Below are 24,546 nucleotides of genomic sequence, written 5' to 3' on the forward strand. Positions count from 1 at the left end.
AAGGAATTAACAGCAAATACTAATGTATTTTTGGTTATTTAGATAAACCCCCCTGTAATAGAAAAGGTCTGTCTTACTGCCACATTCCACCGCAAGGTGCTATATTCCAAGTAGCTCTGCAAAGCCCTACGGCGATTACTGGATAATGAGGCAAAGAGAGTGCTTTTATGACCTTTATTAACAGTGATCTAAACATCCAAAAAGTGTCAGAGAACCCACCTTAGCTGCATAGCTCCACATCTCAATGCGATCTTGCAGTCTCTTTTTACACTCTGGCTGAAGTCTGACCCGCTTGTCTTCTAAGGCCTCCATCAGACAGGACATTTCTGCGGGGGTGGGGGAGAGAGAGACAAACATTCAAATCAGCTGTACTCCAATCTTACTCACCACAGACAGTGTTGGACTCAATGGTGACACTTCTTGCCACAGCTTGATGTTACATACAGTGGCCTCCCTAAAGCAAGTCACATTCCCTCCCCTCCCTCGTTCTGAGACACTTACGTCGCCCCCTGCCTGGTGGGATGGCAGCACAGTGGTGTTTGATGTCCAGGGCACAGGCTGTGTGGAGAACAGGATCCACAAAAATGTCTGCTTTGCTCTCCTTCAGGATGTTCAGCACCTCCTACACGGGACAAGTATTTCAGCACAAGGTAAGTACAAACAATTCAGGTGAAAATTCATTTGAAGTTTTAAGGGGAAAGCCACATCAATAATGGCCATACATAGAACTTCATTACAAAGCTATTAAACACAAATTTTTCAAGTACTAAAATCTATACACAGTTACCATTAATACAGAGGAAGGCCACCGTGACACCTCACCTCCAGGTTTCATGGTTCGATTTAATAATTAAGGACATAGTCTGAAAATTGTCTGCATACAAATTTAACCTGTAAATGTAATTACACTACAGTGCTAGTCATCTACCCCTGCATTAGTGCATAGATCATAATTCATAAATGGTGTGTAAACTGTAGGTTTGCTTCATAATACAGCTAATCTTGCAGAATTTGTCCTTGATGTGGCAAATGTGCTTTAAAACAATATCATTCAAAAGATTGGTGGCAACTGTTTGAATGCTGCAAGTTCTAATACAACACTGCAATGACAGAAATTACTGCATCCAATAGGGCACCTTTCACCACAAAAATAGACGTCGGGTTTAGAGTAAGATTTGCACCTTCTTGCAGGTGTCCTGTTTAATCTTGAGCAGGTTGACTTTGAGACACTCCTCCACCTGGCCAGTCTGTTCCTGGGCAGCAGCTTCCTCAGCACACAGACTGGTGATCTGGAGAGAGTGTGAAACAGACACAGGGCACTCAGGATCAGAACATACATCCCCTGTCATGGCTGTAAATTTAAAATTAGAGCTACGCGTATGACAACAGTGTGTACAGAATAGCATAGAATCAGAAATAGCAATTAAATGTATAACAATTCGCTAAACGACACCAGATGTATGCAAAGTGTGACAGACTGCTCCATATTTCCCCACTCAATAACGTATGCTAAATAAATGTGGATACCAAGTTTTAGAACGATTGGCTAAGAGGTTCTCTAGATATATGGAAAAATGTGACAGGCGTATTCACTGAGGTACAACCACTTCCACGACATCCCCATTGCTGGGGATTTCATAAGGTATAACAACCTTTATTGACTGGTCCAATGGGACTGGAACTGCTTACCTCCTCCATGCAGTGCATGTGCAGCTGGGGGTCCAGTCTGTAGTCTAGGGCAGACTCCTGAAGAATCACTCTGATTTGGTCTTCGCAGTCTGGGGAGAGGCGCTGGAGGGAAGATAGATTCACACCCTGTTCACAGCTCTACAGTCCAGTCCAAACACACATATCCATAAACACCAAGGTCCCAGGCTCTTACCTGGTCTGCGTACTTGAGCTTCAGACAGGAGATGACCTGTCCCTCCAGCTCGCTGCCGTCGGTTGCCTTGTTCAGGATGTTCTGGCAGAATTTGGGGATATCCGCTTTGCAGGCCTTGTGCAGCACGGGGTTCAAACGGTAATCTGTAGTAGAGACAGAGGGAGGAGGAATATTTAAATATAAAGAAGCGCCACATGGAAAAACAGAACACAATTACAGGGGTAGAGGTTTAGATGTTACGTCAGATGATGTATACTCATGGAAATATACCAATATTAGGAACATTTTCCTCAATTCTTTTTTTTAATCCAACAATAAATTTGCCTGCATGAAATGCAACAGGGATATTGAATTGTTTATTCAGTTTGATATATCTATACTCTGTCCAATGAATGTTTCTTGTGCCACACAGTACAGTATCCCATTTAAGATTTAAGACTGAAAGGACCTTCTCTAGTATTAATACATATCAAATTGCATTTTAAAACAGGTTTAAATAAGCAGAAAAATTAAATATCTGTCTGCTATCTCCTCCAGGATGCACTCGCACCACCTCAAACTCAACCTCTCTAAATCTGACCTGTTTCTTCCCTCCTCCCCCTCCTCTGATCTCTCTATCTCCATTCCTCTGGAATCTACCACACTCTCCCCCTCCTCCTCAGCTAAGAACCGCTGAGTCACCCTGAACCCCTGCCTCTCTTATTCCCAGCACATCTCCACTCTGGCACGCACTTACCAATTCTTCCTGAGCAACATATGAAGTATCCGACCATTCCTCACCAACTATGCCACCCAGCTCTTGGTCCAGACCCTGGTACTCTCCTGCCTAGACTACTGCAACTCCCTCCTGGCTGGCCTCCTTGCGTCCGCCACCCATCCGCTCCAGCTCATCCAGAACTCCGCTGCTCGCCTGGTGTTCCCTCTGCCTCGCTTCTCCCACGCAACTCCACTGCTCCGCTCACTCCACTGGCTCCCGATCACCGCTCACATCCAGTTCAAGACTCTTGTACTAGCCTACAGATGCCTTGACCAGACTGCATCCAGCTACCTCCAGACCCTCATCTCTCCCTACACCCCCACTCAACCTCTCCGCTCCTCCTGCACTAGAAGACTGGCTCTACCTCCTCTACGCTCCCCTGCCTTCAGAGCCCGCTCCTTCTCCACCCTCGCCCCGCAGTGGTGGAACGACCTTCCTACAGATGTCAGGACTGCCCAGTCCCTGACCACCTTCCGGCGCCTCCTCTAGACTCACCTCTTCAGACAGCACCTTTAGAGCTCCTCTGTTTTCTGGACACTTATCACTCTTCCTTAAATGCGCTTTACTTGCTCTTATCTGCCCCCTATTTTACTGCATTTAATCCTGTACTTTAGAGTACTGTAATCTGTCAAGTGTTATTTAATCTGTATTATTTTGTATTTAATTATATCCTGATGTAACTATCACTGACACTGTTATCTGTTCCGTTATTGAATCGTATTTTGTCATACTTGTACTTGCTAGAACCAAAGTCATTGTATTTATCTTGCTCTTAACTGTATTATTACTTGTACTGTGATTCTAGAAAATGTATTTTTGTATACGACTAAGGTCGCCCTGGATAAGGGCGTCTGCTAATAAATAAATAAATAAATAAATAAATACATACATAATAATAATAATAATAGTCACTCGCATGCAAAATTATATTTATTGATTATTTGTATGATGCATATTACTTACTTACATATTAAAACCAAGCTGTATTGAAAGAAATGTCTCAAACCCTCTGTTTGGGATTTTTTTTTGTTAAAATGCCCAGACGACCAAAAAAAAAAAGTTGAATGCAAACTGTACAAGCAACTGTTGATGTATTATCGAGGCACAACCAATCTCCAGGGTCACTTGACAAGTGTAAATTCACATTATTTTTTATTTTTGGTAGTAGTAAAATGTGACTGACTGATAACCTGCTTAGAACGGTGACTGAAAGGTGCTGCTGAAAGCTTACTGTATACATCGCAAGCAGCATCAATTACGTGTACATAAATGTGTATTTTTCTTTAAAATTATAAAAACATGGTTACTGTTTTAATAGGATTACCTGTAAAATAGGATTTTCAATCAAATACAAACAAGTAGCTATGGTGACATCACCAGTATGTTATGCAAATTAGTACCATCAAAGGTTCAAACCTTCCTTTGGTAATGTGTTTCGAACCTGATGGTCGACATATACTCTTCGTTGCAGTCCCAATATTTAGTAAGCTACTGTAGCCTCCCACCTCCTCCTAGGTGGGATATTTTTTGTATGGCTCTGCTTCTCCTCCAATGATTGAATCACTGAAGGATGTTCTCGTCACCTGTGTTCTGGGTGATCTGCCGCTTGGTGATCATCTGTTTGCATTTGGGGTCCATGAGCTCGCTGTTCTTGTTCTGTTTCAAACACTGGAGCATGTTCTTCGTCTCAGCATCGCCACAGAACCGCTGCAATACACACATGGTACTGTCAATCTTCCACTTCCCAAATACTCTGCTCAAATGAGACACTGCACTTATACATTTCCATGAAGTTCTTTAACCCTTTCTCATATTGGCTCTGTTTAGAGTTCTTAAAGTCCCATTTACCAAAATATATGTTCTCAGGTATATCCAAAAAGAGTTCCTTTTTGAATTGCAGAACTTCATTGTGCATTGTTCAGCTCGACAAATATAAATTCAGGATGGAGAGGGTTAAAAGGACATATAATTGGGACTGGCTAATGAAGTAGCTGAATTCTTCTTTGGGTTCTGTTCATGTTTTCCTACATACTGTAAGCACCCCCCCCCACTCCCACTTACCTTGATCATCTGCTTGCACACTCTCATGAGGGTGTAGTCCAGCTCAGGGTCCACCATCTCAGTTTCCTGCAGCTTGAAGACTCTCTGGTGACAGCGCTGGGTCAGCTGCTTCTTATTCTCCTTCAGACACTCAGTCACCTGGGGTGGAGACAGGGAGGGAAAGAGCACTCTATGAAAACTAGGGGTGTTACTTTCAGCTACTAATCATTCAACTTATGAAAGAAATTGGTTTAAACCTAGGATGAATTAACAAATATTTAGACTGGATATTTAAGAACAACATAATGAAATGACTGTATAACAGGTTATACATCTGTATTTGACATGCATATTTTTGACAATGGTTTAGGCACAATTCTGTAAGTTAATACATTGTATTTTATTGTCCAAGAAATGTCATTTTGTGCAGTTTGAACTGCTCAAACTACACACAATTATGCCTCTGTTAATAACGGACACCCTACATTGAGATGCATTAACTTATATTTAAATAAATAAAATAAAAAGGTAGTTTGCAGGAACTGTTAAACATAAAAAGTGGTGCCACTTAGTTTCACTTTAGAATTGTGCCATATCTTCTATCCACAGGGTGACATCTGTACCCATGTTAAGATGAACTGGAATTTTAGCAAACCCTTAAGTGGTTTGTTATAGGTGACTTATAATAAACATTTAACAATTGGGAAATGGTGCACAATCTACACTGTCTGCCAGTATATACCTGGGCGTTCCCGTAAGGCACATTCTGGCAGTATTTCCCGATGTCCTGCTTGCAGGAGTCATACAGCTCTGGTTCCAGACGGATATCTTCAGACTGCGGAGGAAGAGAGATTAGATTGTGTTAAATAGGGGACCGCTAGACTCGACTCCCATAACTTCTATGTGCAATAGCGGCATCATTTAATATAAACAGAGAACATGCTATATTTTTATATATTTAGAACGAGTATTATTCTAATAGAAAATGCATGCTGCATGTTACATTTAAACAACATATCAAGTTATGCTGCAGAGGTGTTTATCATACCATTATGAAATATTTTTTCCAGGACATACAAAACAAGGACTTTATGAAAAGTAACCATCCCAGCCACTGAGAGTGTTGGCGACACCCTTAATGTTATGTTCTTGTATAACCAATATTTTGCTGCCATTTCATGCCGGCCTGCTTTCTAAAAATGTCCTGTTGTTCTGTGTATTGATCAGCAGTCTGGCTATGGAGTCTAGTGTGTGAGAGAGTCACTCGCCATCTCCAGCTCCTCCACTCTCAGCTGCTTGCGGCACTTGACAGAGACACGCTGATCCTTGACTTCCTGCAGAGTGTCGTTCCTCACTGTGGTGCTCAGACAGATCACAACGTCAACCCTGCCAAGGAGGAGGAGGACAGTCACAAAACACCAGCACCAAGGACATTGCAGGTTAAACAGAGACCTTTAATTAAAATGTGCATTCCCCAAGGGGTATATCTATTCCCTTTAATATGTTTTCTTCACTACACCCCTCTGCAGTTGAACTTTCACTTTTACACTCTATAAAATCTGCAAGTGGCAATACTGCGTATTACATGCTTCATTAATTCATTTCAATTGCACAGCGGAACCCATCCCCAACGTACTTCTTTTTAATGTTGGGACAGAGCTTCAGTACATCTTCCTTACAAGCCATCTTGAACTTGTAGGAGAAGCGGAAATCCTTCATCTGGACCTGCAGAGAGAAAGGAGAGGATAGAGCCATGTTACAATCAGACCCTCCAGGATTATGCAAGATATGTGACCATTGATGCAATATACAAAAATTCTGAACAAGTGTCTACAGAGACATCAACACAGGATAGCGTAGTTAAAGGGACATGTGACTTGGGGACCACTTGCTTTATTTCTCGGCACCATGTGCCCCAGGTGGAGAATTGTTGGGACGACAACACATGAAGTAACACTGGTACTTTAAATACTATAAAATATTTTCAAATACATTTGTTCTATACACATAATTTATTCACTTTTTTTTTAATATGTGGACTTAAGGAAAAAATTGGTTTGTTGTTCCAATATTCTCTTTCAGACTACACAACTGGTAGTGTTGAACCCCATCAGATAACTATAGCAATACACGCTCTACCAAAACATTAAACACTACAGTGCAAAAACATTATTCGGTGTGACCTGAATGATTAATTCTATCATGATAAACAGGTCACCACCTTCTGCCTAGAGGAATACATTGGAGCTTTGTGTTCGGCGTATCACTTGTATGTGGATATGTGGTGTACAGTAATGTAGCACAAGGAGGGATTGGTGTGTCAATGGCTACGTTAGGAATTTCTCAGGTACCAGGTGAGATTTAGTCAGACCTCTAATCTCTAGCAGGTGAAGAACCTGAACCAATGACGGGTGCTCGTGTTAACAGTTTGCTGTCCTCTCATATGATGGGACTTACCAGCTGGAAGTGGGTGACCCCGACCATGCATTTCTCATTCATTTCTTTCTGGTGTTTGCTCTGGATCAGGCACTCCATCAGGTCTCCTGTGTCAATCTGGTTATCAGCCACCTCCTGAGGGACAAGGAGGGAGGGGAGGGCTTTCAAATGTATCTGTCAGCTTGCACTGTTAAGCAAACTGCTCGCTTTTCTGGTGACACAGCACCAGATTGTACAGCTATGGCCAAAAGTTTTGCATCACGTAGAAATTTAGGATTGAGACAATTAAAAAAAAAAAAAAAAAAAAAAAAAAAAACCCACTATCAACATAATTTAGTTTTCATGTAAATCAAAGAATCTACAAAATGTTGCAAAAAAGTCTACCAGAAGCCATAATAGTAGAACAGTATTTTAATGTTAAATTTCAAAATGTTCAATTTGTCAGTTTTTCATTAAGTATATGGAAAACTACAAAGCGGTATGTAATTCAATATGTTAACGTAACATTATTTCAGCAGGTTTCATTCAAGTATGAAGCAAAATATGTTAATTCTTTAGGGTGATGCAAAATTTTCTGTAGTCCGTATTCTGTATTCCAACCTGTGCCAATACCATTTTATGATTAAGTGTTTAAAACTTTGAGTTTTTTGTTTTAGGCAGATTTCTACTGCCCCCGAGTTATCAGGTGAGCAAGTGTTTGTTGAGAAATTGATTCTACAAAAAGTTTGGTCGCTTTAGTGGAAAAATGCTAGTTCTGTACATTTCTCACTGCCAAAAAAAAAAAAACACTGACAAAACATGTGGAAATTATCAAATAAAATAAAGTGAACTCACATGACAGTAGGCCTGGATCACTGGCTCACAGGCTCTCATCAGCAGAGCTTCAATCTGAATGTCCTGCAGGGAGGAAAGGAGAGTACTGGAGCACTGCACACCACAAACAATCATGAATACTAGAAGCACAATATTTTTACTGCAGTGCTACAGGAACTCATTATTAAATTTCTTTTATTCAGTTTTTTGGCTTTTTAGAGATGGTTTCAACCTTTTGTACTGCATCCAGTATACTGGACATTAAATTATGTGGTATTTAAAATTGTGTAATTCAATTGTACACTGAAAGTGTCTTAAAATAAAACTAGATTTTCTTTTCTTCTTAAAACAGCATAGCATCAGTTTTAGAAAAATACCCCAAATATATATGCTACTTTCACATCGCTTATTTAAAATCATTTGTGAAACAGATTACTGGAACCAGTTACTAAAAATTCAACTCTACATATTTGTGGTCTTATTATGTGCAGATACTTAGAGCTATGAACATCAGCTGTCTATTCATTAAGACAATCCTTTAATACTGTTCTGGACCTCCCCAATGAGGAGAAGAAATGGGTTCCAACAGATCAGTGCGCCAAATTTCAAGTGTAGAAGCACAACCCTCCCCCTAAAAGTAACACTGCAGCTCGGTAATAATCAGAACAGTTTAACAGTGTCCCGCCTCACCTCAGACTCCAGCTCAGTGAGGTTGCCCACAACGTCTCTGCAGTCACTGATCAGATCCTCCAGGTGATCCTGCAGACACTCCAGCTCCTACACAACAGTGAGAGCAACACAAAACAGTTGAAATAAACAGCAAGGGTTTAGATTTCAAAAAGACCGCTGCAAATACATGAATAAAAACACACCAATTGTATGTATAGTCTGTTGGATCGGTAGTAAAACAGCACAGCATGCCAAGTTTACTGTAGACTGCAGGTCCATTTCCATCCTTACCCATATCCACTGCCAGTTTTACAGAAGCCAGATTGCTTGAGCAGTGCTTGTGTTTACCTGGCCTGACTCAGTCTTCTCGCTACACCACTTGCCCAGGTCAGTCATGCAACGCTCTTGCAGCATGGGATCCAGCTTCACATCCAGAGCACGCTGGCGCAGGATCCTCTGCACCTCAGCCTTGCAGTCCCGGGACAGCTGGAACAAAAAAAGGAAGCATGGGGGACACAGCAGATAATTTAGTAACACAACACTAATGTACATGTTCTCCTTGGTTCATATGCCACACTGCTAAATGTGATACTTCAATTTCTTGCACGACACTATACTAAAAACAGTTTGATGTTCACTGGAAAAATCTAGAAGTGTGAGACCTTTTTTTTGGGTATCAATGCTTCTAGTCTATTGTGATAGTGTTTTTAAATCTATATGGTTATTTTCACTTTCCAAACCTAACATCTTGCTCAGTATCAACAAGCAGTTTGAAAAGTTCAATCAATCAGTGCTTTCATAGCCAGAGTGACTGTATAGCTGTCCAACTATGCTGTCCTGGCTATGTCAAAGAAGCTTGGGGAGGATTTGTGATGAAAGTCAAAAATGCAGAGCAGAACAGAATAAAGGCTCAACAGATCATTGCAAATAAGAGGGAATAGGAGGCCTGCACAGTAGTAACAAAGGGAATCAGAATGCAAGCCAAAAAATCATACCATGGCAACAGCAATGGAATGGGCTCAACAAATGCCACAAACCACCTAGTATCCCATCCCCCACACACAGCAGCACAGTGGCCCTCAGCTTCTCTTACCCTGCGGCCCTGCTCCTCAGTGCGGTAGGCATGGCGGTACAGGCAGGAGAACACGGCCCCTGGTGGCATGATCTCGCTTGTTTCGTTCCAGCCATGAGTGTGGCACAGACGGACAGCATCACCCTGGCACTTGTGGTACAGGATGGGGTCCAGCCTAGGACAGAATAGGACAGGACAGGACAGGACAGGACAGGGAGGTTAACAGTGCAAGCCACGTTATCCATCAGAGTTTACCACCTTGTGCATCAAACAGTGAGCCTTAACTTCATATGGGCACAACAATGCATAAAACATTGCAATTTCAGAAAACAAATCTATTCCAAAACAGTTAATGTGCTTTACTTAAAAGGTATAAAGATTAAAAGAGAACCCACCACCCTAAGTACATGGAAATTGTATACTGCATAGTCTGCTCAGATTAACAGAGCAGAGGTGGAATTATTACAAGAACAAACTCATGTACAGGACACACACAGGGGATATCTGGTCAAGGGAGGGGCTTGTACTCACTTCCAGTCTCTAGAGATGAAGTACTGCAACTCAAGCAGGCGATGTTCACAGTCCTCTACCATCTTCTCTGTGTATAAGTGCTCCATCAGGCAGGACAGGATCCTGGGCAGGAGCAGAGGGAGAAACAGGGAATTAGGACAGAGTCTTCCACTACACAATAACAAACGTTGGAAGCCAGAACCCCCCCCCCCCCCCACCCCCACCCCCCAAAAAAAAGGTATGTTAAGGTCTCGCTATCTAGCACGAATTCTTAGCTAATTGGATTATTATTTTATATTTTATTTTATTTTTAAAATCTTTATTTTTGCCAATTTGTGAATGAAAAAAATGTTTTTTCCTCTTCAGTGCTTCTGCTCAAAGGAAGGAAGTCAACATTAAATATGCAAGTTCCTTCTGAGAAACATTTCTGCTATTTATATACTTTACAGTAACTCAAACCATTAAATACCATTTAAGAAAAAAAAAAAAAAAAAATCATCTTCACCCTTATAATGTGTACATGTTTCATACAGGAAAATGTGAGAATGATGGCAATAGCCAAGATAAACCTTAACGCACTACAAAATGTTCCTCATCCTCAAACAACTTTCTAACCCTCAATTCACAAGACTCAGCTGTCTGCTTCTACTCCTAGGATCACATGGAGAGGCTGAGAAGGTAGGGAGCACTACTCACATGGGGTCCCCGGTCCGGATGTGTTTGCAGGCTGTCTGCATGACAGACTCGCAGGCCTCGTTCAGTGCCCTGTCGATCCTGTAATCAGAGCCAGGGTCCGTCTCCTGAATCAGAGTCTGGAGCTGAAACAGAACACAAGCACTTTCACTACCTGTTAGATTACCGACTCAGCTTCCTCAAACTACCTGCGCTATGGCTGTCAATCTAAAAAAATTGCCATCGGCACCAATTATCATATCTGCCTGCTATCTATATATCTGTATAAAGCAAAGGGTGCCCCCGACTCCCAGTCCTTACTGCTTGCTGGCAGGTGGCCCCCAGGCTGTTCTTCTCTCCTCGCCCCAGTCTCATGAGGCAGTGCAGGGTACGTCCCTTGCGGTGAAGCCCGGAGCAGTGGTGGTCAATCTCCCCACGGCAGTTGAGCACAATCTCGGGGCTCAGTGAGTAATCCTCCATCAGCATCCGCCGGTAATCCAGCATCTCCCCCTGGCACTCCCCGCTCACCACCCGGCCTGCACACAACAAGCATGCTCGTTACACAAAGCACACACACTACTCATTTAAAATATACATTGCATAGCTTTTGTTTTTAAATTTAAAATGCCCAGTTATTTTACCCCAGATTTTCTCCCCAATTTGGAACATCATTCCCTCACCGCAGCAATTCCATACAACAGCTCAGAAGAACTGATGGTCAGTGGGTTTCCTCTGATCCCACGAACAAGCCAATTTCCTCTTACACCCAGGAAACTTAATGGAGGTCATCAAGATACAGGCCTTTGAAGGATAAAAGCCAGCCCCTGCAGGTGTTCTCTTACGCTTACCCATGGGATAGTTAGACTCAACGCGACACTTCCTCTGGGGACTTCGCACCGGCAGGACATTAACCTGCGCTCCCCTGACTGTATGACTCACCTAGCACACCACACGACCATGCTTTTACCAGGTTAGCTACTTGGGGACCCAGGCACGATTTTAAAAGCAATCTCACTGTTCAGACTGTACAGTAACATTTTTTTTTGCAGTCATACCATGTACCACACATCTTATATCCTGCATCTATTTAAAAAAAAAAAAATCGGAAACTCCTTAAATCTCCAGACAAAGCTGGATAAATACAGGTGTAAAATTGAAAACGTGGTATACACATGTACAGAGAAGTATAGCAAGAGGAGTTGAAAACCCAAGGTTATTACTGCTTTAAGGAAGGACCTCAACAAGAATACTGGGCTTAATTCACAGCAACGTTCCACACACAGCCCCACCTCTGTGCACAGCAGACTCCAGACACAGCAGCAGGTAGGAAAGGCGAGCTTCGCGGGCACGGGGGAGGTTGTCCACGTTGCACCGATATTTCCGCAGATCCACCTTGCAGGCTTTAGCCAGCGAGTAGCTGACTTTGTAATCCTGAGCGATCAGCTTCTGACGCGTTGTTAATGCCTCCCGACACTGCAACGAACAACCGCAAGCAACATCAGCAAATTATTATTATTATTATTTTTTTTTTTTAAACTATAGTTGCCACCATATATCTAGCCCCCCCCCCCCCCCCATATATCTAGGAGAGAAATAGAGGAAGAAAACCAATATTATGCTCCCCTAGAGCCACAAGGTCACTCTTCATAGTTATGTGCAGCATTCACATGCAGCTTTGAACTGCTGATGTGGAAAAAACGTTTCTAAACCAATTTGAACATCCACTGTGTGTGCAAGGATGCACTAATATCATGATACAATAAGTTCCATAATGGGATGGTCCTGAAGGGCCATCTTTTATAATGTGTAATTATTATCACTTAAAAAGAGTGATGGACTATTTTATTATAAGACAGAGAGTACGTGTTCATACCAAAATTCTAAAATTATTTTTCTTTATCATTTAAGAATTGTTTTGTGGACTACAGTCTCAAGTACCCAGTAATGTATCACAATACCACACAACAATTACAATATAATGTATCATGATTTATCAATACAGTAACTTGTTACCCTACAGAGGTGCTGGGGGTTCCCTGTGTATAAAAAGATTGTGATACATTATATTGTACATCGTTGTGTGGTGTTGGGCTACTCTGTACTTCAGATTGTATTACACAAAACAATTATTGAATGATAAATAAAAGTAATCTACAATTGGTATTAACATGTACTCTCCCTATCACTTCTTGTGTCTAAATAAAATAGCCCATTCATTATTTTTCCACAGTATAACTGCGAAGTAAAATAGCCAACCTGTTCATATAAAATTGAAATGTGGCTTACAGTAAATACATTTGAAGGATTATTTAGCATATGAACCTATTGAAGAAAATAGCAACTGTTTTAAACAGAGGGAACCAGCCAGTATAATTTGTTTTTTAGAAGCTTAACAGTTCTAACATTGTTAAGGTTACATACTTGCTACAATTCAGTCTCGCTGTATTTTTTAGGCCATTTTCCTTGATGAGTTGATGTAAAATGGTGGCACAGTTCAATTCAGCTCAGAACACAACAGGGTTAGTCGTTCATTTAATTCTTAAAACAAGACAGACAGCTTCTTCAAAGTGGAGCTTTATTGAAGGAGATCCAGACTGACAAATGCAAACGCGGACTGAATACAATAAGATGGGGTTCTCTGCCAATCATTCCAGTGGCTACCATGTAGAGGAATGAAAGGAACACTAAAAAGAGGCTGTTCATTTACTAACTGGAAATGCTAACCAGATACAGTAACCGGGAATATAAATTCTGCAAATCTTAAAATAAGCAAAAAAAAAAAAAAACACAACACACACCCCACACAACCAACCAGGGGCAGACATTTTAAAACTTCACAGGAATGAAAGTAGGGATTTAGAAATCTTAAAGTGCTTTGGGGTATACATCTTCCCAACATTGCTGTTCCTTGTACTACATGAGGTTAAAAATAACACAGTTTCAATGCCTCACTCAAAGTAGATCGGTTAACATTTGCTCTTCCTAGGTAATTTCACCCAAGCACTGTCTTTTGAGTCAAATTGTGTAACTGGGTGAAAGCATGTTAGTCAATAGGGGAAGCAGCTGGTCGATTAGTAACAAGAAAGAAACCATTAAAAGGGTGGACCGATTTAATCCTGCAAGTGGAATTACCAAGGAAGAGCAACATTTGAAAGCAAGGCTTGCAGACAGATTTCTTTAACCTAGTGTAGAACCAGATATAATTTTTTAAAATGTACGATGTTAAGTTTCTTTGAAAACTGCACATTTGAGATCTATACAAGGAACAAGCAAGATGTATGGGAATTATTAGCTACAATCCATGAGGCTTTTTATCACAACCATATTTACAAAAAAAGCAACAAAGTATTTTATCCCTGTTTCGTTTCAGAAAACAAGGTTCTTTATTTAACCAGAATTAAATTCCTCTAGTGGAACAGCATTTCCTTGCATACAGTCATAGAGTACTGGTATAATCCCATTCACAGACCTTCTCGGACATGGAATCCTCAAACTTGTGGTTGAAGAGACATTTGTAGACTCTGCCCTCGCCAGCCTGCGTCTGAAAGAGAGAAAACGCAAAACACATTCAAGAAAGCCAGACTTGAAGATTTTGTTAACATGAAGTAAAATGGCTATGTAAAAAAAAAGAATGTAAAGGAAACAGAATGGCGAAACATTTGGTCTTCATCACCCAAAGCCACATTGGGTCAAAGAGGAGGATGCCCTTGGATTTGACAGTTTGTATCACATTGTACGTATGAAGTTGGCAACACAACTGGTTTGAGATGGAAGCAGCTGAACATGCAGTGGCAGCGGTAACACACACGCTCTCATCACATGGACAGTGAGAGCCGTCAACTTGCTTAATTTATCCATGTAGTTCTCTACAAAGACTAAACTATATTAATAGAATCCCCAGAGGGAAGCGAGTGTTGAGTGGCGCGTACGTACGTTTTCACAGAACCGCTCGCGGTCCTCCCGGCAGGAGAAGTAGAGGTATCGGTCCAGGTGGAAATCGTCAGAGGAGAGCTCAGCTACACGCAGGATGGCCTTCTTACACTCCTCTTTGATCTCGTAACGGTTTTCCCGCTCCTCCAACTCCAACACCAGAGCCCTCTCCAGACAGGCGATCACCTCACCCTGGGAGTGAATGTCCTGCGGGAGAACACACACACAAAAAACAAACAAAAAAAAACCTCATGATTAATGACAAGTTTTCACCCATTGCCATGTCACGGAACCCAGTTATTTGAAACACACTACATACTTATAAATTTAATGTAAATTGCAAATATGTATTTACTATATATATATATATATATATATATTATATATATATATATATATATATATATATATATATATATATATATATAAAAGCAATCATTTTTTAGGGTGTGTTAATAAAGATCTCATATTATAAGCATGTGAGCAAATATGTAGATGACATGCTATATCAGGAGCAGTACATTCCACTAAGCTAAATATGTAATGTACAAGGAAATAATTAAATTACTTTAGGATCTGGGTGGCGGTTTTACACACTCAATTAAGCAATCTAGAACAGGGCTGGAACCTGACCTGACCTGGCAGTGCCCACTTTGCCATGTGTTATATGGAACAGAGCTCCCTACCTTCTCTCCAGTGGAGATGCTGCCACAGTGGAGTGTGTTGACGTCTTCCCTGCATTTGCCCATGAAGCCGCAGATGAGCCGGTAGTCACTGAAGATGATGGCCGTCATCTTGGTGATGTACTGGTGGCACTGGTATTCTGTGATGTTGGCACGGTGATCCACCAGGCAGGACACTAGGTAGCCCTTGCCTCGCTCTTCCTCTGCACATTCTTTAATCTGTAGGGAGAGTTTTTTGTTTTTATACAGGGAGTTGACCAAATTAACCCTCACCAATAATTGAAGCGCAGCACAGAAACCTAGACCGGAGGACACAGATAAAAATTAAGTAGAGATACAATCAGCTACTAGGAAGTGGATGACCATCGATGGGCTGAATAGCCTCCTTGTCCACGCTCTTACATGTTGAATAAAAATATAGTAATTGTATATTGAACAGCTCAGTCACTTCCTACTCAAAATGTGCTCATTTACCCAGGTTTCATTTCACTTCCAGCAGAGGGTGCTCTGGCAGAATTGGCTAGAATTACAATAGGTTTAAAAATAAATACATACATAAATAAAAAAAATCCATCTGTCCCCAACACTGGAGTGGCCGCTGTGGGGAGATTCCATGTACAACATATAAAATGCCTGTCCTTGCAATGATATGGGCAGGATTAGTGCCAGATTAGCACAGCAAATCCTTTTCAGTTTACAGTGGCTGCTGGAAGCCAATCGTTTTTATTGGCAGAACATGCCGTTACTGAGCGGACATAATTCCCCAACAAATGGCTGGGTAAACAGGGGAGGAGTTTACAGGTGACACTTATTGCAATATACCTTGCTGCAAAATGCAATAACCTTCCCAACCCAAAATTAAATATCAAATCAAAAAATATCTGAACGTTAATTGTTGTGTGGCATAAAGGTCTTTTTTGCAGGAAACCTGTTGAACAGCTGTAACAGACACTATACAAATAGAAGGAACCCTTACCTCTGTAATTGTGCTCTTGCAGACTTCTACCGCAACAGATTCAAATTTTGGGTCAGTGGTCAGGTTAAATTTGTAGTTCCAGAGTAGCTACAAGACAAAGCAGTCAGGAGTGCACATTTAACTGGAGTTTACAAGTAGAATAAGACATTTGATTTCACATTTGGATTTTTTGTGTAACATTTTAAACCAGCGGGCAAAAGCAAGGTTATTAATCCAATAAATAAAATAAAACAGTTTCAAATATGCAACCAATTTTATTTATTTACTTATTCACACATACACTATTTTACAGGGGAATACACAAGACTGGGCAGTCAACTGATGTGTTGTTATTTGTCCCTCTATGTTACACTAGCATGCAGTGTTGAAACAAATGCAAGTGCATTACAGGTTTGTGCAACAACAATACCCGACAAGCAAATCTCAAAACAACAAGTTATCCAAAACCCTGATTGTTTTACTGGCACGGATTAATGTTTACAAGCCAGCAACTGCAGTTCAGAACATGTCATTGATGTTGTGAAATTGAACACGGAGAAAGCTTAGAAACAAAATCACAGGTTGACCTTGAAGTGACGTAATAAAATGGGGGATGGGATACCACTGCATGTGATCAAAGAAAAAAAAAAAAAAAGTGTAAGGTGTGATAACTTTAATAGACTAAATGAAAGCTTTCAGGACCATTATTTTAATCAGGTTGATTTTAGAAGAGTGGACAATACAGTTATATGAATAAAAAAAAATAATCTTGAAATGAAAAACTATCCTGTTCGTTGATGTCTCCCAGATAAATGCGGCTTAACTCAAATGTAGTAATTGAATGCAGTCCGAGAAAGAACAGGTAGAGACTGTAGATTGTTTATACAAGCTACTCAAAACAAAATCTAAATATTACATTAAAATGTAACCTTAAAAAAAATATGGTTTCAGCTAATAATGAAATTCAATATGTCATAATGAACAGTAGTTATTTCAAAGTCTTTTTTACTGGCCCTTTTAAATACAGAATACCAGATGCAGTTTTAGCCAGACAAACAATCTTGGAAGCGATTCCACAACAACTGTTTAGCAGGGACCTGTTGAGATACTTGCTGACTTTCCAATTTATTGATCCAAATTTTAACCTCTGAAGCAACATTTGTATTTTTTTGTCCCAGCAGAACTTTGGAGGATGGAATCAGCACAGGAAAAAATACAATAAGAGGATAAAACACTTACATGATTGCAGTCGGAAGCAATCTCCGTGTCCTGCAAAACAAAACAAAGGAGGAGACATTGTGGTCAGCTGATCACACAAGAAAGGGCAAACTAAATAAATACAAAATCAGAACTGCAGCTCTACTTTTACACTCACAGAGCAGTAGCAAGCAAGCCAGCACATACACTTGACAGCTGGGAATATCTGAACCAGAGAGAGGCAGTTTGATAGTCTAAAAATGTACATGCTCACGAAATTGGATATTTCTGGTATGGTACCAGAAATATTATTTAATTACTTGACTTGAGTGTATTTAGTCTTAATTTAATTAAATACATAAAAAAAAACACACCACACCGGAACATATCCCATTAAAATATAAATCAGCCCATATTTTCATTTGTTTGTTTATTTCTATGAGCTATCCAGCATCTAACCCTCTACTAGAACCATTCTGGATACGGTCAATATACTTTAGTATCCTGCTTTCCACTTTTATTTTCTATAAATGTGAATTTGTTTCGAATGATCATTCACAAGACAAATCTTTCATCTCCTTCCTGTGCACCCAGCAACAGTTATTGTAAATTCCACTGGGACCTTTTAGCCTGAACAAAACAGGAGGACACAAATGCATGCAGCAAATTCCTGCTTGCTGTTTCAATAGCAGGCTGCAGCTCCATTGTTACACATGAGCGTCAAGCGAAAGGGCATCCAAGGAAATGCTGAAGCCCATGCTGTATAATGTATACTATTATACCATCTACCACTACAATAATATTGACCTTACCTGCTCAATATCCTGTATCTGTGTTCCTTATTTCCTATTGTTATCGATCTCATTAAAATCACCAGGCTTAACCTTTTTCAACCAATGGTTTAAATAAATTAAAATAAAAGGCAATAACCGATTCTGTAGAAAGATTTTCCCCCATGATCTGTAATTCGGACAGATACAGAAATTGCTGCCGCACAGCCCTAGTGGTCACTCCTTATTAAGCACAATCAGCCCTTCAAGACCATCACATGTATCGTGATCTGCATATCATGACACCTATTGTGTTTTTAGTGTATTGTTATTTTTTTTTTATTTATTTTTTTTAGTACAAGCTAAATAAGGCAGGTACAAATAACACTCCCTCTTGTATGCCAATGTTCCATTAGCATCTAAAGAGTAGCCATTTTAGACTAGAACCCCCCCCCAGCAAAACCTTTTCTGCACGTTTATAAATCACATAATCCCCACCTCCCTCCCAACAGCCTCACCAAATCAGACATTAAACCAAGCCTTATTTAATCTGAGTCATCCCTGACGATATCCATTCCGACTGCAGCGGTACACGAACCAAAGCCTCCTCGCAAATCGGACAGGACTCTGGGGACCACAGCAAAACAAACACCGCCTTCTCCTCATGGATTCCACGCTAACTTCTTCTAAAACAAGGCCAGACTAATATTTCTATTTAAAAAACAAAAACACATTAATCATGTTCAATCTGTTTTCTCCCAACATACAAATCATGGGAGTAAAACTACATTCACTACAGCTGTGTCTGTAAAATACTCAAACTGAAATGAGGATAACAATTCAAACAAAGCCAGATGAAAAGGAGTGATCTAAAAGGCTTAATAGTAATGTTTACTAAAGGTGGTTTCAGGCGACAGACACAATGCTTGCTATTTGAAGCTTACTACCTGTGACCACCCACTGCCATTATCTGAGTAAAAACAGGTGCAGGTTATGAATGTCCTCTGGGAAACTATATAAAAAGGAAAAAAGTGCGGTGGTACATGGATTACCCATATCTGATAATGCAACAACCTGCATCAACATTAATGTTTCTTAAACTCAGAAGGGTACTACTATCCACAAAGTACCAAATCTATTTTTAAATGCAAGGATTTAAAATCGATGAATAAATAGTCTTGTCTTCTTTACATGACATATCGTATTGTAATAGAACTATGTGTTGTTGTATCGTGATACAAGACCAAAAGCATAACATAGCTCATTATAATTTACCAAGTGGTTCTTGAATGAATACATGAGTTTTAGTGTATTCTTCAGCTTTCAGATTAATAGCACACAAAATCATCAACACACGACAGACTGTAATCCATTTCTGAACAAAAGATGATGTACTAACTAATACATATTGCATTTTTTGTGCTAGTAGTACCCAGCAGCCACAATGCATTGGGAAGAGATCCCAAACCAAGCCACTTCCCAGACACACTGGAGACCGATGTGAACGAACAGTCTGCATTTGTCTGAGCAGAATAGCTAAACTGCCCATTTACTCATCTTTCAAGTTTAATTATTTACATCCAAGTAGCCCTGAAGGGGTTTGCTGTGAATTCATATTTCACACACAGAATGTATATTGTGGGCGTCTTTGTGTAGGTGGCTGTCGTTTAGCTAAACAGAGCACATTTGGTCATCTCTGTGTCATGCAATCTCCAGGAGGTACAGCCTGCAAAACTAACAGCACTGCAATACGATAGCCGCTCTGCAAGACAGAGAGGAGATCCCTCCCCCACCTCCTCTCTCACCCATTGCTTCTTCACTGTAGAGATTAGAAGCCAGGTTAAATCTAAATCTCTGAATCGGGGACAGTTGGGAGGCATGAGGGTTATTAGAACAGCATTGGCAGAACAGTGTTTATTATTGAGACTGTAAAGCTAAGTATTCTCAGGGAGGAGGTCAAATAAGCACATGAGGCCAACAACAAGAAGTCATCATTTGGGCTTGTGGGAGTTCCAAAATTCTGAATGCAATTTCTGTTAAGCTATAGGCCTACACCCTATTGCATGTGGAAACCATTAAATTTCAGCAAGATCAAAATGGACAAACTGCATAGAAGCTAATGAATTCCAGCATTTTAAAACTACACAACTTGATGTTTATGTAGTAGAAACAATTTACCTCAGGTCAAGCTTACTGCATTCCAGGAAGGCCGATTTCTTTATAAATGTAAAGGTCTAAATGCATGACACTACAGTAATACGAGTTATCCAGTAATGCAAGCTTGCAGCCCAGAACAGTTATATGGAAGTAGGAGAGTCTTGGAGGTGAAGTCTGTGAGGAGTCGATCAGCAAGATGAGCCACAGCTGAGACAGCCGATCTGCTGATCCTTCCTCCCAGGCAGGCTGGGGACCTCCTGAACCATTAAAAATCAATCAACCGTGACACTAACCCATGCAAATCAAACATTAACATAATCCACCACACACACACACACACTACTGAACCTACCCTCTCCAAATCTCACCAGCTCTCACAACACTACCAGACAAAGCCAGCTAGTTAATATGCACATCCTCACATCAAACAACCGCTTGGAAAAAAAAAAGTCCAAAAAGACCAAACTCCTAAGCAATGAATAGGCTAGATAGGACAGTACCGTCTTCTCCTTACCCCTCTGGGATATTTTAAACCAGAAACAACCAGCTGAGATGCGGCCACCGGAAAGTAGGGAAGCAGCAGGAGCAGAAACAGAAATAGTTACATCAAAGTGAAGTCCTTTGGCAGATAACGCAGACCTTTCCAACGGCCCAGCAGTGTAATTTCATCTGCAGTTACATCGCTCTGTGGGCCAAACAGATGTTTCTTTTAAAGACTACAGCAGTGCGAATAATACAGCTTCAGGTCCGCAAGCACAACAAGCGATCAGTGGTTTCCAATATTACTGTACAAAAACTATCTAGCCTATAATGTGGATATTTTCACCTTCAGGTTTAGGGTACAGCCTTATTAACCAGGTAGAGATGGTTGAACACACATCTCTAGGTCACATTTTACATTTTTCCTCGTCTAGACTCTGTTTGGTTGGCTCAATGCTGGCATAAAAACACCACAGGTTGTCTGTCACAATAAATCTTGCAATGAACGTCATTCACATAACGTCCAATATTTCAAACAAGCAAATAATTAAGCATGTTTACCCAGCTATTGGCAGCCATAATCGTCAGTTAACATCACTGGTTCAGAAATAGATATATTAAGTGAGAGTTTATCTTCCATCAGGCTAAAACTGTGCAGCTTGCTATACTGTATATTACTCCCTGTTCTAACTGAGCTACAGTAAGAGAGCACCTGGAAGTCCAGCTTCAACACAACGTGGCAAGAATTCACCTCATTGTACTAGAATTCTTCCCTTAAAGACGTTTCTTTTCATGGTCAAGGAAACTACACATTTACACTACAATGCAATGAGTGAACACATTTTCATTCCTAACCTTGCTTGCATCAACAATATGTACAGAACCCCTTAACATTCCGATCAACCAGACTTGTTTCAAGCAAATAGAGTGCCTGAGTTGTTGCCAGAATTCCACACCAAAGATTATTTTATTATTATTATTTATTTCTTAGCAGACGCCCTTACCCAGGGCGACTTACAACCGTAAGCAAATACATTTCAAGTGTTACAATACAAGTAATACAATAAGAGCAAGAAATACAATAACTTTTGTTCAAGCAAAGTACGTGTGACAAACCACAATTCAATAATACAGCAGATAATAGTGATAGTTACATCAGGATATGATTAAATACAAAATACTACAGGTTAAACACTGGGCAGATTACAGTATTCTAAAGTACAGGATTAAATGCAGTAAAAAAGGGGGCAGATAAGAGCGAAATAAAGCTCATTTAAATGAAGGGTGGTAGTGTCCCAGGATACAAACAGAGGAGTTCTACAGGTGCTGTTTGAAGAGGTGAGTCTTAAGGAGGCGCCGGAAAGTGGTCAGGGACTGAAAGATGAGAATGCTTCCCTCATTCCACACTGGCTGTAGCGTTGGGAAGACTAACAAAGGTCCAGGCCAAAATTGGGGGTAAAAAAATTTGAAATTCCCCTAATAATTTTAAAAAACCACACTGATGTTTACTTGCCTATCACTAGAAACTGCAATACAATACTTACATTCATTATCTTGTTAATACATCTTGAATGATGTGGTACAGTATTCATTATGCAGGCAAAAAGAAATGAAGATTGGCCTGGGGGTAGAGAGGCATCTGATCTTTTTGTAGGGCCGTACCAGAGCCAGGCTCTGAAACTTTGATATCTAAATCTGGCCCCAGAGTGAACAAGTGCATGTACTTTGGCATGAAAGAAGCCAGTTGCTCATTTCCGCATGTTGCAATCTTAAGAAAAAAATTGCCACTAAGCACTGAATTTACGAATCCGGTTTTAACTAGTAGAAATGCCAGCAGTTAGGATTACCGATTAGTTACTCTGTACACAATAAGCCTTTAGCCAAAATAAATATCCATATGATTCCTTAAATAGTTTGTTGGCATGTAATACTTCCTTTACAAATATCTTAATTGTAACTGCTCATTTGTATTATTTCCAGGTTCACAAAGACTCTGCTTTTTTAAAAACATAAATACTGTACATTTCTTTAAATCAGTGTTTATTGGCCTTTCCCAATCAATATTAGTTACTCGCACAAGACAATTGATAGAAAAAAAAAGACTGTCACATCTGTCACTGTAATCTTATTCATAAAGGAATGTTTTGGAGTCATAATCCTTTTGTGTCGAGAGACATCAATACTTTGGGCAGTGAGATTTATTTATGTATAATTTAGAACACACAACTACTGTATTTAAATAAAAAGAGCTGCAGGCCTACAAATCTGCATGCTGAATGTTTGGCAACTTGTTAAATAAGTTAATGCAATAAAAAGGAGAGGTGGGAGGAGCTGGAATTCTACACACCCAGGCCACTCCATCTTTGTTTACATAGCTGAGCAAATGTGTACAAGCAGGTTGAGCATTGGACCAGAAACACAGTTCCTCATATGAAGCAGGCAAGTTTAAGTGGAGGCTGCTACTATAAAAATTGTGACAGTGTGGTTCTTTCAGAAACAAGACAAGCTATCAACAAATACATTATTGACTTTAAATCCTTAACTCTATTCTGTTGGGTTGGCTGAGCAGGTGTCATGATTAAAACGGAGGCTTTTAACAGAGTTTGAATGTCCAGTAAATAGATTGCAATGCATATCATTCCATTCCATTGGTAAATTTGACCCACAGTAGCTAGTCAACTGAGTTACTATATGGGGCGATCCCTGGGGAGTTAAGCAGGATAGAGATGGCTTTTACCGACCAAGGCATTCATCCACGTTGCATGACGTTAAATATATTTATGCAGCCCCCTTTTATTTTACATCCCTTCAATATGTTTATGGTGTGCAAGTTTATGATTTTTATACACATTGGTTTGAAGTGCATGTTGCACCATGTTTATAATTAATATTTAATAAGTTAATTCCCATATTAAATATTTAATGTTAAAATATTTAACAACGTGAAATCTGTACTGCAAGGGAGACGCTTTCATTCTGTTGCCAGAATATCAAGCAAGGGATTATTTTTCTTTAGCTAAAACTAAATTTAAAAAAGTATTTCGATATTACATTAAACTGCAGGGGTGTTGGTTCCCATTTAATTTCCTAACCACTAAATTTAAACTTGTTTAATACGAAAAGTTTAAAATATTGGGAATATTTGCAGCCAGTCAGAAAAAGCCCTCATAAGAAAGACCCCCATCATTTTATACTGTATTTGTGTATAATGCACAGCATTGAATTGTATATGGAAAAGACAGCGAATAAATATTTTATATTAAAATTAACTGGTTTACACTGTACAGTTACTACTATGTAAACACCAAGGCCAGCACCCATTTCTGGTATGCATATTTTTCAAAAGAAAAAAAAAATTTTGAAAGCAGCACAATCCACAATGTGAGCAGGAAGACAGAGACAATTTGTTGATTTACAAACTCAAGTTCTGTTATTTGCTGGAGGATGGTCACGTTATAGGAAATCAATTGTTTTCTAAATTAGATTCCTCAAAATCCCTTACCAGACTGTACTTTTAATCCCT

General features: G+C 40.0%; 1 protein-coding gene across 1 annotated transcript in view; it reads right to left on the reverse strand.

Annotated features, from left to right (window-relative positions):
- glg1a (golgi glycoprotein 1a) overlaps window positions 1-24,546 on the reverse strand; it is a 35,681-nt gene that overhangs the window by 3,655 nt on the left and 7,480 nt on the right. Inside the window, exons 2-25 of the mRNA XM_034042689.3 lie at window positions 17,659-17,688; window positions 16,441-16,527; window positions 15,468-15,683; window positions 14,785-14,988; window positions 14,321-14,392; window positions 12,141-12,324; window positions 11,173-11,387; window positions 10,876-10,997; window positions 10,201-10,302; window positions 9,691-9,844; window positions 8,946-9,083; window positions 8,619-8,705; window positions 7,950-8,012; window positions 7,137-7,250; window positions 6,316-6,404; window positions 5,948-6,065; window positions 5,422-5,514; window positions 4,701-4,838; window positions 4,223-4,346; window positions 1,883-2,025; window positions 1,690-1,791; window positions 1,182-1,289; window positions 502-622; window positions 220-326 (exon numbers count right to left, since the gene is read on the reverse strand). Coding sequence (XP_033898580.1) covers window positions 220-326; window positions 502-622; window positions 1,182-1,289; window positions 1,690-1,791; window positions 1,883-2,025; window positions 4,223-4,346; window positions 4,701-4,838; window positions 5,422-5,514; window positions 5,948-6,065; window positions 6,316-6,404; window positions 7,137-7,250; window positions 7,950-8,012; window positions 8,619-8,705; window positions 8,946-9,083; window positions 9,691-9,844; window positions 10,201-10,302; window positions 10,876-10,997; window positions 11,173-11,387; window positions 12,141-12,324; window positions 14,321-14,392; window positions 14,785-14,988; window positions 15,468-15,683; window positions 16,441-16,527; window positions 17,659-17,688 — 2,931 coding nt within the window. The remainder of the gene's footprint in view (window positions 1-219; window positions 327-501; window positions 623-1,181; window positions 1,290-1,689; window positions 1,792-1,882; window positions 2,026-4,222; window positions 4,347-4,700; window positions 4,839-5,421; window positions 5,515-5,947; window positions 6,066-6,315; window positions 6,405-7,136; window positions 7,251-7,949; window positions 8,013-8,618; window positions 8,706-8,945; window positions 9,084-9,690; window positions 9,845-10,200; window positions 10,303-10,875; window positions 10,998-11,172; window positions 11,388-12,140; window positions 12,325-14,320; window positions 14,393-14,784; window positions 14,989-15,467; window positions 15,684-16,440; window positions 16,528-17,658; window positions 17,689-24,546) is intronic.

The sequence above is a fragment of the Acipenser ruthenus genome, chromosome 20 (assembly GCF_902713425.1).
Source record: "Acipenser ruthenus chromosome 20, fAciRut3.2 maternal haplotype, whole genome shotgun sequence".
Classification (NCBI taxonomy): Eukaryota; Metazoa; Chordata; class Actinopteri; order Acipenseriformes; family Acipenseridae; genus Acipenser; species Acipenser ruthenus.